At 33.9% G+C, this 16,395-nt stretch overlaps 1 protein-coding gene across 1 annotated transcript; it reads right to left on the bottom strand.

Moving 5' to 3' along the window:
• Positions 1 to 6,784: 6,784 nt before the first annotated feature.
• Positions 6,785 to 16,395, bottom strand: LOC123548472 (GTP-binding protein GEM-like). The gene is made up of 4 exons (XM_045335772.2): positions 15,537 to 16,395; positions 10,412 to 10,497; positions 9,002 to 9,185; positions 6,785 to 8,519 (listed from the first exon to the last, which is right to left on the bottom strand). The coding sequence occupies exons 1-4, from the start codon at positions 16,162 to 16,164 to the stop codon at positions 8,257 to 8,259; spliced, it is 1,161 nt and encodes a 386-aa protein (XP_045191707.2). The 5' UTR covers positions 16,165 to 16,395; the 3' UTR covers positions 6,785 to 8,256.

Raw genomic sequence — 16,395 nt, 5'->3', positions numbered from 1 at the left:
TTTTCAATATTATTTCTTAATTGTAGTCATTTCTTTGAATATTTACAGAAACAAAAAATCTACTAGTAGTTAATAGATTTCATTTTAAAAGTTTTAGAAGTGTAACATGTTACATTTAAGTGGCTCAGTTGTGTTTACACGACTGGAGATACAATATCAGAGCTTCTAAACAGATAACACTGGAGTTATTTACGTTTTCGCGGCGATGATTCTTATTTATGAAATAACATAAGCAAAATATTGTTGCAGAACATCATGCTGTGTACTAGACACAACAGTAATTAAAGGTAAATTTAGAATGTAAAATGATAGTTCTCTTTGCTACTGCTGTGTTTTGATGTAAGAAAGTAGTTGTTGAATAATTATTGTTTGACAATTGACAATTTTGCCAATTAAGCATAATGTTAACAAAATAGATAATTCGTTCAGACCGTTTGGGTTATAAAACTAAAATATATAATGCCTTTATTAAGTTTTTTCAGGCGGAATAAAGCTATAAAGAGAACATTTGGTCATATTGAATACAACGCAAACAAAATACCAGCTGATCCATTAGGAACAGCTACCTTCCCAGGACGCAGTGTCCCAAAACAAAACTTCACAGCAGCGAACGTATGCACGTTAAAACATTTATACATTAATAATAGATAAAGTCAAACAAAAAGACAACGAGGAAAAACGTAAAGGAACAGAGTCGGGCACCGCGTTGTAGCAGTAAGTGGCAAAATAATATAGGGAAGCTTCAATTGTTAATTGCACGAAAAGCTTCACCTTATTTCATTCCGTATCCCCACAATTTTTTAATTTAATGTGACAGTGTAAACAAAATATCTAATACGTGATTTGTAAATAGTTGCCTTCTATAGCAGATAAAGTATATCTAGCATAAACAAGAGGGTTGTGATGACCCTAAATCGCTCACCTTTTAAATTTGGCCTTTGAATCATCAAGATAAACATTCTGACCAAGTTTCATGAAGATAGAGCCATAGTGTGGCCTCTACATTGTGAACAAGCTTTTTATTTGATCTGAGTGTTAACCTAGTTTTTGACCCCATATGACCCAGTTTCAAACTTTGCATGGGTATCATCAAGAAAAACATTCCTACCAAATTTCATGAAGATAGGGTCATAAATATTGCTTATAGAGTGTTAACAAACTTTTCCTTTGATTTGAGCGGGTGACCTAGTTTTTGACCCGATATGACCAAGTTTCAAACTTGGCAAAGGAATCATCGAGATAAACATTCTGACAAGGTTTCATGAAAATAGGATCATAAATGTGGCCTCAAGTGTGTTAACTAGCTTTCCTTTTGATCTGACCGGGTGACCTAGTTTTTGATCCCAATGCCATATAACCCAGTTTCAAACTTGGCCTAGGAATAATCAAGATAATTATTCTGACTAAGTTTCATGAAGACAGGGTCAAAAATATGGCCTCTATGTTGTTAACAAGCTTTTCCTTTGATTTGACCTGATGACCTAGTTTTTCACCCGGCATGATCCAGTTTTAATTCAGGCCTAGAAATCATGATGATAAACATTCTGTGAAAGTTTGTATCAAATCAAAGCATAAATGAAACCTCTATATATCTGAAAGGGTCAAAATAAAAAAATGGCTCCTTTCAGGGGCAGTAACTCTAGAACTCATGATGGACTCTAGCCGGTTTTCAAAAGCAACCAAGTTGTGACTTAAGTTGTGTGTAAGTTTGGTTAAAATCAAATATAAAATGTCACTTCTATCGTGTTCACAAGGAAATAATTTTTTGGCCCTTTCAGGGGTCAACCAAGGGCCGTAACTCAGGAACCTATGAATGGATCTGACAGATTCATCGTGAAATCCAAGAGTTATTGTTTTTAAATATATTTTGCAAGTTTGTTTCAAATCAAACCATAGATGAAGTCTCTATATGGCTGCAAAAGGCAAACAAGCACATTTTGACCCTTTAAGGGGCCATAATTCTAGAACCCATGATTGGATCTTGTTAGTTTTCGAAAGCAACCGAGATATTATGCCAATACAAGTTGTGTACAAGTGTAATTAAAAACAATTTCAAAATGTGGTCTCTATCATGTTCACAAGCCAAAAATAGCAAATTTTGGCCCTTTAAGCGGCCATAACTCTGGAACCCATTATGAAATCTGGCCAGTTTTCGATAAGAACCCAGATATTATGCCAATACAAGTTGTGCGCAAGTTTGATTAAAGTTAGTTGCACAATGTGGTCTCTATCATGTTCACAAACCAAAAATAGTTTGGTCGTTTAAAGGGCCATAACTCTAGAACCCATGGTGGAATCTGGCCAGATTTCGAAAGGAACCGAGATATTATGGCAATGCAAGTTGTGTGCAAGTTTGATTAAAGCTGATTGCAAAATGTTGTCTCTTTCGTAGACACCGTCGTTTATATGACTGAAAAATTGTTAAAAAAGACGTTAAACCCGAACACACACACACACACACACACACACCCCACACACACACTTTCGTGTTCACAAGCCAAAAATAGCAATTTTTGGCCCTTTAAGGGGCCATAACTCTGGAACCCATTATGGAATCTGGCCAGTTTTCGAAAGGAATCGAGATATTATGTCAATACTAGTTGTTTGCAAGTTTGATTAAAATTGATTGCAAAATATTGTCTCTATCGTGTTCACAAGAAATTGTGAACGGACGGACGACATTTAACCTTTAGCCTGCTTACGACAAGTGATTCTGCCTTTGCGACCAGTGCAGACCAAAATCAGCCTGCACATCTGTGCAGGCTGATCGTGGTCTGCACTGTTCGCTATTCAGTTAGTAAATTTTCAGTGAACACCCCTTCGAATTATAAATGGTACTGCCCAAATTGAATGATAGTCCAGTCCACCAGTTTTACAAATTTAGCAGTGTCAGGGTTAAGGAGTCAATACAAATATAGAAACACTAAAAATTGGCAACAATTGTAGAATTGTAGAATGGATTACATTAAAAACTTATAAATATGATACAGTTAGATATAGAAAAAAGACCAATCTGACTAAAGTACATCTCCAATTACGCTACGCTTAGATCTGAAGACGTGCTATTGATAGCCTCGTTCTGACTACCCTTCCGCTAGCCATTCAGAGCCTTGCTTTCAACATTTTGTAAGTGAAAGTACAAGTTTAAAAAATCTATATTTAGCCTGGGTTTTTCATATTTACAATTCTTATGACGACCACATCGCGACTACGCCCTCGTGTTTTGAGAGAAATCATATGTTACGGTACGAACTTGGTCACGTAAGGTGTCAGACAACCGGATAGCTCAGTCGGTAGAGCACCCGCCCTGTAAGCAAGGATCTCGGATTCGAGCCCCGGACTGACTGCACATTTTTCTCACTCTTTGACATTCGACGCTATTTTGATGGTTCAGCCGAATGCTTGTTGAAACGAGTAGTCTGACTGGTTCAAGTAAACATAGATTTGCGAAAATAAAAATAGCAATTTCGGAAATCCAAATATACCTAAAGATGAATGTGAATGGGTCATCTTCAGATCTTCGTTTAGAAGATCAAGTACTTTAGTCAGAGTAAAAAAAGACAAAACAAACATTACAATTTGAGACGAAAAGAAATAGGATCCTATAGAAATAGCCACGTTCCTAGACTGCAGCCGCCATTTATGAAACACTACAATAACTTATGTATGTATACGTAAACGACAGACATATACACATTACAGGTGAAAAGGACAAAACAAATACATCAAGCTATGCAGCTGCTGGTCGATGCTTAGGAATGGTCGATGACAAAAAAAAATCGAAAGAGTTTAAAACGAGAAATGGACTCTATAGTACTGAAAGTAGAACAAATAAAACATTGATCATAGACAAAAATGAACATTGCAACACGCTTATCAGTTTCAAAATGCAATTTACTTTTATCAATGACCTGAATACAGAGAAACGATATTGACACTAGATTTTATAGGCATCATACAAACTTTTAAGTGGTATAAACCAGTTCACCTATTCAATATGTTATTAATTGTTCACAAACAATCAAACAATTACGCGAAGTTAACAACTGTATATGTACACACTCTTGCTGCAAATGTCGTTAAACCTGTACCTTCCCAAGTACATCTTCTTCGTTAATCTATCACGCTGACAAAATTATGAAGAGTGTTTACTGCAAGATGCGTAGAAACAGTTGCCTTATATTTTTTTTATAATATTATACTTCGGAGGATATGATTTATAGATAAGCATAAGAACATATTCGATAAACAGAATAAAGACTGCAGGTAGCAGAAGTATGCAACACAAACATATTAGATAAACAGAATCAAGACTGTAGGTAACAGAAGTATGCAATAAGATAGAAACATTTTCTATATCGTGATAATTCCAACTCATTCTGCAATAAAATAATCTTTGGCAGAATTAGGTTACATGATGTAATTTGTAAAGCATAAGCCAGAATAAAACTCAAAACTACTTTACACAATCATGAGTTTTTAAAAGACGGGAAACAAATGTGCATAGTTAGATGTCCGTGCGACGTGTCATACTACTTTTACATTAGACATACACAATGTTTGGTCACTTATTAACTGTACAATTAAAATAATAAAAACACGTCTATTCTTGCAAAGTCAATATCAGTTTTAATTAGCGTTATTCTCCCAGAATAAAGATAACATACTCCAAGGTTTTACAATGAAAGAACCTGAAACAATGTCTAATGACTAAACGAAAATTAGCCGTTATTATTGTACTGCATGAAGTGCAAAGTTGCTTTAGTCAAATATACGTTCGGACAAAAAATTTTCATTTTATTGTTTCATTACATCATATTCAAAATTTACACAAACACAGCTTTGTCTTTTGTCCATGTTGCGCATGGTTGAGGATAGTTTATTTATTGATTACAAAGAGAAATATATCCTCTAAAGCACTGGGCATGAGAGCGCTACAGTTGCACAAATTTCGTCTTCAAAACTGTGTAAGATTACATAATGTACTTTATACTGAGTAAGACTGCTATTATTTTGCTTGGTTGCATATATGCTTCCAAAGGATCGTGTTACAGATTGTATTAACTATCACAACAACAATCTTTAAGTGCCGTGTGGTGGCCGTTAAAAGTCTTCCCGTACTTTGATTCAGTGTTAACATATATTCTGGTGCTTTGGGATCATGGAGTCTGCTCTATGTTCATGGGTAATAGAGTTCCGCTTAAGCTACGGGGCGTGAGTGGTGTTGCACTTTCTACTACCTCTCATGTACAGACTCAATCAAACCGAGTCTGCTATTATTTTGCTTGGTTGCATTCTATGCTTCCAAAGGATCTTCTTAAGTATTGTTTTTAGTCTTGTTTGTCTGTTTAACATTTTTTGTTTCACATGTCCTTTATGTATACATTATCGGTCATAACAGAAATTTGATGCGTAGAAGACGTATCTTTTCTTTATATTTCAAGGCACTTACGGATATTTAAAACCATGAATCAGCTGCAACTATTTACTGAATGGCATCGTAGTTTATTTCGTTTATATGACTAAAGTTGTTTTAGTTTAAACAATATTTTATTATTTTTTTAAGCAACATACACATAACATGTACAACAAATTTTTACATGTCATATACATGGATTGGAAAACAAGCTGATAGCTTATGTAAATTCCTTTCCAAGTAAAATTGTTTTAAAAGGCGCTAAACCCGGAAGTACATGCACTTGTCTTTCATCTTGTAATTATTTTATTTCCCGGGCTTTGTTTGAATTTGATTAGCATTGACTTTGTTTTCTTTTAAGGCTGAAATACCTGAAAGGCTGAATTTTGTATGTCAAATATTTTAAAGTTTTGCTAAAGCTCAATCAACTTTCTAATATGTTTTTACACTCGCCGACTGCCCTTGTAGAGCTAGGTCCTCTTACAATACATATACCATTTATAGATAAAGTATAACCTTTAAAGACCCTGTATTCGCGGATTGTGAAACTAATGGGACGAAATTCAGAGATGTTAAATATATATGTCGGTTATCACGGTTTCCCACATGTAAAATACAAGTTGGTCTCAACACGTTTTGAGAATGACGCCTCCACGAAACGAAACTTTATAACAGCTTATGTATAGATGTGCAATGATTTATATTTAAACTAAAATACATAGACCTGGTAAAAGGTAAAAGAAGGACAAGCAAATAGGGAACTACTGTGGGACAGGGTCGAAAAGAAAGGCGTAAATACGGTATAAACGCCATTTAATTTTCAAGTAACACATTTTTACACATACATGTACTTTGATCCATAGTTAGTGCGTTAAACCAGAATGTGTATATCTTCTAGGGAAATGCTGTCTATCCACTTTTGTTGTCAAGTAAATGTTTAGGTGTATTTTCTATCACTAATTTTCGCGATATCCTACAGTCTTGAAATTAATATATCTATATTATTCTTCCAACCTGACAAACAGTAATTCGACAGACGTAGAAATAAATAGCTCGTGTCAATCTCATGAAGACGTTGAAACATGTCTCGACAAGTATTTATATGCAATGTGAAAAATAACTTGCAACAAATTGCCAATTTCCATGTTAACGATGTTTCAGTTCCGATTTACAAATTCTAATCGGACGTGCTACGAACTATTGATGACATAACAGAAATTAATGCACTAACATGATATCTAAACAGAATGAATGCGTCTGCTTGAAAGTAATGAAAAGGGAACTGCAACAATCGCTGTGTGTTTGAAATGCACTTATTGATCCGTTCTCATTTGCATAACTAAAATGCAAATATTTTAGAACAAGATATGCTAGAAAGATCCTTTAATTCCAAAGGCTGTTGCATTACGTTATGTGATGTAAATGCAATGTAAATTGCATGCAGTTATATAACAGTGACTGGAAACAAAGGTTTATGAATCACTAAAAACTGTCCTACAAATGAATTACTGTAGTTTGGATAAATCGATACAGTCACACGTAGAACATATTATTAATAAGGAAAGTTTTGATTCACAGATTTGAAAGCACAACAAATTAGAAAACTCACTATATAAAAAAGATTTAACGTATGTATCACCTCTAAGGGAGATAGATTTATCCTGAAACAAAAAGTCTTAGGACTAAGTTACAAAGACCGCAAGATGCAAAATTACATAAAGATACTCACGTAGTAAAAGGCATTTGTATTCATGCACAAAATGCCGCAAATAGGGAAATATTTACGTTGATATTATACAAATCTCAACCCTGTCGTCGAAGTTTTACAATCATTATTATTATTATTTTAACTAAAATTATTATTGAAATTTCGATCTTGAAAAGGACCGTTGGGTCAAAATTCGAAGAAAGACTTATTACATTAATTTCGCATGTGAAGGAATGATAATTCTCTTTTATATTTATTTAAGTGGGCACCAGTCAAATAGTTGTTACGGTTCAAACCGATAGATTTCTTAAAGACCCACCACAACCTACTGACCTACGTTTGTCTCCAACATGAACTTCGTGAAAATCCTTCTCGTAATACAGCTATACTACAACTATTTTGCATGATGTCAGGTGGATAATTTAGGCCCTCCCTAAATTAATGTGTTTTCACAAATTTATCCACAAACTTATTCTGTCAATCTCTTTTCAGGATAGGTTTAAAAACATAGATAAATTACTGTCTTACCCTGTAGAAACACGTTTGATCTAAACTCAGCTTAATATATGAAATACTGTGTGTCACGGTTTCTCACCCTGTGTCATGTGCATAATGCTACATTCATTCAATACAATATTTAGACATTAAACACATTGTCTTGGCCTTATATATGTCACTGTCAATTTGTTTGTAGATACTTGTATTTCTCATTTTTATCATGCAAATCATTTATAATTACCATAATGGAAATACAAAAGAATACAGTTATTCTGTGGCGCGTCTTTGAGGTATATATATTTCACAATAATAGATAACGGAACCGGTTTTAAGAGAATTCTTTTTACATCACATTTCCAATATATACAAACCAAAAGAACAAACATGATTGACACAAATCTCAGGACTCAACAAAAACACACACGTAACAATAAATGCATACATTAATTGGCGAAAATACTTGTTGGCGGTTATATGTTTTTTCTCTGTTTGGAATGTACACTGTGGATTAACCTAGATTTACCGTTGTACATTCTGATCTAAACGTATCATTAATTTGTTCTGTTTAGAAATTTTGATATCAGTCAGTTCTTGTTCGTTTGTAGCATAATGCGTTTCATAATTTCATTTTGTTTCATTCCACGTACAAATTTTCCGTCGTCTTGTCTTTACTACTGTGTTTATGAAATACCTTTTCAAGAAAACGTTTAGTCCTCTTAAATGAACTCCTTCTCTCTTTCGCTTTTGGAATTCTGCTCTCAGTTTCCTCATTGTCAGTTTCAGATTTAAGTTTGATTTGTTTATGTATACCGACAAGCAGTTCATCCACACGATGGTTGAATGCAGCAGAAAGTTCAATGTATTTACAACCGCATGCATCCGCAGCAGACCGTCCTTCTGAAAACATAAAAATATGTCATTGTAATTAGAAGTAATTAGAACAGCTATCTGCCCGCCTCCAATTATATAGACTTATGTGTGGAGACAGCCTCATATTTGTAAAATCATTTATCTATGATTAGTAAATATGCTATGATTTATTACAACAAATCTTCTAAAATGTTAACAGAAGGCTTTAAAGAATATCAAATGTCAAAGAGAAAATTCATTACTAAAGATAGCGAAAAAACTTGAAAATAACTGGCATGTTTACGCTACCATTTCCAAATAATATTTATCAAAGGGAAAGGAAATGGAATAATCACGTTAATAGAATGTAGCATCACAAGAACGAAACTGTAGAAGTGTATACGTAGACAAGTGACAGTTACATTAAAATATGAAAAGTCAATAATTATACACAAACAAAATAGACTGCGCAAACAGAGAATAACACTTCCTTAGATCGATGAATGACAAAAACACCACCACAAACCTACCTTCCTGACTGATAGTCCTCTTACGTTCAAGGTCGGATTTGTTACCAACAAGAATTATAGCCTTATTTGATCCTACTTCGTCCCGTATATGCGTCAGCAGATCTACGGCAATGTCAAATGTAGCTCTATCTGTGATACAGTATACAACGACAAAAGCGTCAATTTCTAAATTTTCATCTTCTTCCTGTAAAAACAAAAAGAAACCCACAAATTCTTTGAATATATCCGTAAAGAAAGAAGGCTAATAAATATCCGCAGGTTCTTAACGCTTCATGAAAATATCTCAATTTATCGCAGTCCTATTGAACAGGTGTTATTATCGAAAATATCTAAAAGTGAAAGATAATCCCTGGTCTTAGTTTACCTTCACCGAAAGTCTTCCTAACGGTAAAGGTTTTCACTCAACAAACTAAAAGCCATACAAATGATGTCAAGGATAACTGCAACTTTTTCCGTTTATGGACTGAAATCTAATTATCAGCACAGCTCATTTAATGACCTTGTTGTTATATAATCAGGCAGGTTTTACCATTGACGTAATCTGATGAACTCAGAAATGTATTTCAAATGATACGATGCAGTAAGATGTATAGAATCATAGAAAATAAAACTGATTATTTATGTATCAGAAATATTTCATTTTAAACAACTTTTTGTATAACCGTCCATATTAATATGTTCCCAAAGATAAAATTTCAACATAACATGTCAATAGTGCCTAGAAACGTCTTGTTTCGTCAACGCTGGCCTAATTGTATTCAATATGTTCAAGTTGTAATATTTCTGTTTACTGCTGAAACTTTGCACTTCTGTAATCATATACTGCATGAATAAATGCTATTTACAGCGGAATTCAAATACTGAATAATGAGTGTTCGCGATAATTACCTCTCGTGACATATTCAAAGCGAGTTTGCTGTAATTTTGCTTGATAAGCTTTCGAGTGTTTTATGTATTAGTTTCATTTTCTCAACGAAAAAGCCCCGCGTTGCGGCGTAAAATATATCGTTAAGTGCTTGCGCTTGGTGCTACCAGTATATCTGACACGTGTAGAAAATCTAAGTTGGTTAAGGGTTATTGTATCAACAAACTGTTGCCAGGTACATACAGGGGTTTTGCACAATTCAGTTCCTCTCAATAACTCTTCAAAAAGAGTCTTCTACATTTTGCTCGGTTTAGTTGTTTGCCTCCTAAGTACTATGTTATAATTTGACTGTTACAAAACAATTAGTACAGGAGTTATTTATTTAGTCACTAAAGGCTGAGTAAAAAAAAAAACTTTTCCTGTAACCTGACCATTACACATTTGTAGGTCTAGACAATTTAATTTTGTACAACAAGACAAATGCTGGTTATTGGTGCAGGAATTTTTTATGTAATAATGTTCTAGTCTGACTCACTAAAAGTTACCTGGAAATCTTCTGATTGTACAAATTCTAATGTTGATTCTTCCCCATCTACTTGCAATGTAACAATTCTGTCACCCTCTGACTGAGCTGAAAGTATAGACATATGGTTAAAGTGATTAAAAGAATGCATATATTTCACGTTAATGTTAAATTACAGAGCAAGTGTCACCGACTTTGACATACCAAAGACACTAATAAATGTCAAATAATTGAATGCACAGATCAGCCAATCTAAGTTTACCTTAAATCAAATAGATACATTGTACAACTCTATGTGACCAAATTATATAAATTCAGTACTTAAAACATCATGTTTATTGCATTTTGTGTATGCGCTAACTACAGCAAGATTTATAGAGTTTTCAACATGAAGGTTAGACGAAATATCCTGAAAACAAAATGAGCCGCACCATGAGAAAACCAACATAGTGCATTTGCGACCAGCATAGATCCAGACCAGTCTGTGAATCCGTGCAGTCTGGTCAGAATCAATGCTGTTCGCTAACGGTTTCTCTAATTGCAATAGACCTTGAAAACGTACTGCACAGGATGGTCTGGATCCATGCTGGTCGCAAATGCACTATGTTGGTTTTCTCATGGTGTGGCTCATTAATGTTTATCAGCCAAGATACATAGGAAATCCTATTTTAAGACGGATGTGGGCCTGTAAACGGATATTATAATTAGAAATTGGGTTTTCTAAGAAAAGAATGAGTTATTAATCATGTATACTAACTTTTATTCTCCTGTTGTGAAATCCATCTTAAATTGCTCTTATTTTAAACTTGAGGGGATAATTTACAAACTATTCAACTTCCAAGAAAGAGGTTTGCAGGAATAGTGGTAGCATATCAAACATGTTTTCATCAGGTTATTTTTAATTTAATGCTGAAATATCTCATCATTTTCGCAGTTTCATTTGTTTAACTAGACGATAGTGCTTTTATTGGACAATATCTGTTCTACAGAAAGGGCTATATTTTTTCATCTAGACTATAGAATGAATCTAAAACTCTGTTGAAGTTTGATAAATATAAGAAAATCTATACAAAAGTCATCGAAGTTTAATTGTATTATAATTATACGCATATAAAAGTGCGTGCTGACTAAATTTTGTATTGAGTATATATCAGAGTTGCATTTAAACGGCGTTTACAAATACATTTAAAGGCATTACTAAAACGATAAAAAATCGTAGTTCCTTTATGCCATAAAAATCAGTAAAAACTTGTTTAATGTATCATTTAGAATACGCTGCTAAATCTAACATAATGGATTTAACCTACTATCATTTAAAAAAAAAGTTACGCTTCCTTAATTGGCCTATAATACCCAATATATTAATAGTGGAAACAAAAACGACTTGTCTACTATTGCACTCCAAGAATATTCTCATGAACGTATGCTTTTAGACACAATGCATAGCAATTACATTTTGTATCAATATTACCCGACATTTTGAAATAACACATACACATGCTATTGTCATATTATCAGGTGAAGAGACTACATCATTTGTTCCCGATAAATCAAGACCGTATGTACGTAAGATATGTATAGGAAGGTCATGACAGAACGTTGGTGTTTTTCTGTCTATCTTGTTAACACAGAAACGTCAAAACAATAACTTGAATATGACGTCTTACCGGCAGGTAGAATAGTAACTGCTTACATATGTCGTACAACTCGAATACCAGAAGCAATTATGCATATGTTTATTCCATTTATTGTACACAATACCTCGTCGGATATGCCCAGCGCCATAAGAAATACATCAAAACAAAATTACTTTATAAAATGTTTATTTTACAGATTGCGCACTTCAGTCAGGTCGAGTCAATTCTAATAGAGTGTTCTTGCTGAATACTTTAAATTTATTTACTGTGAAAACTTTCAGTAAAGAAGTTAATGCAAAAATGAAATTTAAAATTTATGCAAAGCTCTTTAATCCTGATATCGCACATACTAAGTATATTAAAGCATCTATAGTAAATTTAAGACAAGAAGCTGTGAAATATATCGACAAAATAACTACTAGTATTATCATGAAATTGCTGTGTCCGCCTGTTGCTACCTTAAGGATTAATATATGAGCCGTGCCATGAGAAAATCAACATAGTGGCTTTGCGACCAGCATGGATCCAGACCAGCCTGCGCATCCGCGCAGTCCGGTCAGGATCCATGCTGTTCGCTAACGGTTTCTCTAATTGCAGTAGGCTTTAAAAGCGAACAGCATGGATCCTGACCAGACTGCGCGGATGCGCAGGCTGGTCTGGATCCATGCTGGTCGCAAAGCCACTATGTTGATTTTCTCATGGCACGGCTCATATGCTTTCCGCCTTCCATGACTAAGTATATTAAAGCATCAATATAAATGCAAACGTAACAAAAGTAATTTTATGGAAAGAAAGTAGTTGTAAAATATATCGACAAAATAAATCCTATCATGAAATTGCTTTGTCCGCCCATTGATCTCTTAAGAATTCATATATTTTTCCACCTTCCATGACTGATAGATAATTTGCTGAGAAAACATATGCTCCAGTTTGGTATCAATATAATTCTGCAGAATTTCGATTGTTTGACGTTGACTACGTGGATTTTTAAACTTGGTACTGGTTTTATAAAAGTAACAAAAATGCAAGTCATTCATCCACGTTATCGAAATGTAATCTACACGTATTTTGAAGTTTTAAGAGGAGAGTGCAATTTTCAACCTCATTAATCTATTGTCAGTTACATTGTAGAAGGTTACATGTACTGGATGTCAGTGTAAAAACACTGGCTTTTGATCAAAATGTTGGTGCTGCTCTACACGGTGATTTTGTTTGTTTTTTCTCATGTATTAAAAAACATTATTCTGCCGCATTGAAATGATTCTTTAAAGATCAACATCAACACTATTTTTACTTTATTTTATCGACGTTTCGGTGGTACCTTATTTTTTGGTTCAAGATAAACAAGTAAAACGGAAAATACATGATCTAATAATGACGTTACGTTAAACAGTGGATTCATACTTGTTATAAATGCATAATATTTCAGTGTCAAACGAACGTACAAAACGCAATATAGGATCTGAGATTATGTATTTCACATACAAAAAATATAATAAAAGAATTATTTGTATGCATTTATTTCCATTTTAGTTAGACCTTGTTTTGTAAAACAAGATGACCTATAATGCAAATAAAAATTGTCTTACTATAAATGAAATGATGTTATTGTATGAGATGTCTATCTAGAACGGTGATATGAATTATCACTCACTGGTGCAACCTACGCGCAGAAATATTGTCAAACAATCATTCCTGCCTCATACAAATCACGTGATGATGGTTCAATCATGTGATCCTAAAATGGCTACGCGCTTGGCAACGCCTGATAAATCAAATGCTTGCCATAATCTAAAGGCAAATTGGCATTTTTGTCACAACCTTTAAGAACGTAATGAAAGTATTAAATGTATCTATATTCTGCATTATGTCATTTGTCAAATTCTCTTACTGTACTCAAAATACCATCAAATAATTTCATTGTTTACATTTTGAGCAGGTGCGCGTCACAACACCAGAAAGAGAAGTATTTTTAGTATTTCTGTATCATTTTTTTTAGTTATTTGCTCGTTTTATATGCAAAATATATAATATTTTACTAATGAGATAAAAACTTTATACAACAAAAATAAATTAATGAAAAATATAACTCGGCTGAAATTCAGCCCAATTTTCACGTGGCGGCAGTGGCTACTGTACCGATAAGGGGAAGCAACACTGTGTTGGAGGTTGTCACTGGCGAGGAATAAGTCACGTTGGTCACCCTGTTTATTGTAATTTTCTTTCAACATATCTTAACAACTTAAGAGTTCAAAGTTTCTAAAGAGAACTTTAGCATTAAATTGAACTGAGCAGTGATTGCTACGACGGTAATACTTAGGTTTTTGAAACTTGGAATGTAGTAGTTGTTACCTTTTGTTAAATATGTTTTTCACTTATAAGAAATATGCATTTATATACTTGTACAAACAACCATTATAGAGTTAAAAGTCAATGTAATAAATCAACAGCGCTTCATCTATTACGAACATTATGGAATTAGAAATATTAGATTTTTTTATCAATACTGCATAGTTACTATGGCATCAGATTGTTATGTAAACTGTACGCGCGTAAGTGTTGTTAAAATAGTCGTACATGTTTCGTCATACAAACATTTCTGTTTGTTTTATATCATCTGTAAACAATTATTAGACCCCAAACTTGCTTTGTAGCATTCCGATAAGATCTTTGCTTTGACATTCAGGCTATATGAATGTGTGCAAATATCGTACAAGTAAAAAACCTGCGATATGACAAAAGGAATTACAGAGAATATATCAGGGTTTTGCTGAATCGTATCTTTACTGTGCATTCTTAACAGAGCGGTAAATCAGGATATTAGAATACTTAACCTGGACCGTAACATATAAGACATACTTGTTTACTTTTAATCACATTTTAGTTTCGTAATATTTAATCAAAGCACGGATATTTTGATCTTCAAACAAAATCTATAAAGTATGCGCTGTTTAACAGTATGTATTTGGGCATTGCATGTTGGTACAATGTCTATCGTCTACCTCGAAAGTCGTGGTTCAAAGCTAAAAGATATCAGGTTAAAGGTAATTCGAAAAGACAGCCACTCTTTAAAAATCTTTTCCCAGAGCAAGGTTTACATAATTCACGTTAAACAGGTTCAATATATTTCATCATTTTCATAATATAATTACGTGCCAGGTGAAATCAAATAGAATGGTACCGTTGCCGCTGACGACAGTGAGCTATTTTGAGAGCTACGGCGAAAAAGTGTGAGGGACTAACATGTTTTTTCACATAACTACACAAAATTAAAATAAACTTTCATTTTAACATATATTTAAGGGGTATCTAGAATCATGATATAAATCTCTTTTGTTCTTACATATAGTTGAAAGTTGTAACATTAGAGGCGTCTTCATATAGCTAAACTGATTTAACGATGGCAAACCCTTCAATATAATGAAAGGTCAAGGACAAAACATTTATAATATTACAAGATTTAAACATCATCGCTATAAAATTACTGTTAGATTCTTAAACTTTCCCTACCTAGAAAATCAGGCGGAGTAAACTGTTTTATAAGAGAGGTCTTTCCAACATCTCGAGCGCCTGTCAACAAAACTCTGAAATAACTCTTGTCAAGATGATATTTGCTAGTAATATGTTGCCGAATTGCATTTGTATGACGCGAAGAATCCAGTGATGTAGTTGGAGTATCCGTAATATTATATTCCTCTTCAGGTTTTACTTCGTAGGAGTCACCGCAATTTACTAGACCTTTAGACGTAGTTTTAAATGATCTGACTTTTTTCTGATGACATTCATCCTTTTCAGAGTGTTCTTTGAAAGATTTTGCTCTCCTATTTCCACTGGAGCCTGCCTTTTCCTCTTCATCCTTTTTATGAACTTTTGTCTGTCCATGTTCGCTTTCTACTGCTACTTTTGAGCGTCGTTCCTTATGAAGTCTTGTTACATTTGCAGGCAAACTCATCCTACGAGGCCGAACTTTTCTATTCTTTGCGCTGTTGTCATGTACTAAAGGTCTGCTTACATGCATTGAATATGATCTAGATCTATGTGCTTTTGCCTGTAAATGTCCCTCAGATAGTATGTCATATACAAACGAAGTATCGTCCTTACTAGATGCCATCTCCTCCCCACGACGAAAATGCTCCATTTTGATATTTGATTTTGGCCTTTTATTTACGCCAGATATGTTATGCTGATGAGATGAAAGTGAAATTCAATCACTTAATTACACTTACTGCGAAGAAGCTCAGTTTTCCATTACGTATATCGATCAATAATGTCCATTACTGTTTATTTACACAAAATCAACACTTAAATGCGTCACTGATAACAACTGTACACATGATATTCGTTTACAAAATATTTTTCTGTATACTTT

This window comes from Mercenaria mercenaria, chromosome 6, assembly GCF_021730395.1.
Source record: "Mercenaria mercenaria strain notata chromosome 6, MADL_Memer_1, whole genome shotgun sequence".
Classification (NCBI taxonomy): Eukaryota; Metazoa; Mollusca; class Bivalvia; order Venerida; family Veneridae; genus Mercenaria; species Mercenaria mercenaria.
The sequence above is the reverse complement of the archived record's forward strand: the minus strand, read 5'-3'. Positions and strand labels throughout refer to the sequence as shown.

Coding starts and splice junctions, on each gene's coding strand:
- LOC123548472 (XM_045335772.2), bottom strand. CDS start 16,164: ATGGAGCATTTTCGTCGTGGGGAGGAGATGGCATCTAGTAAGGACGAT. Junction 9,186..10,411: donor TACAATCAGAAGATTTCCAG/GTAACTTTTAGT, acceptor TTGTTTTTACAG/GAAGAAGATGAAAATTTAGA. Junction 8,520..9,001: donor GAGGACTATCAGTCAGGAAG/GTAGGTTTGTGG, acceptor TTATGTTTTCAG/AAGGACGGTCTGCTGCGGAT.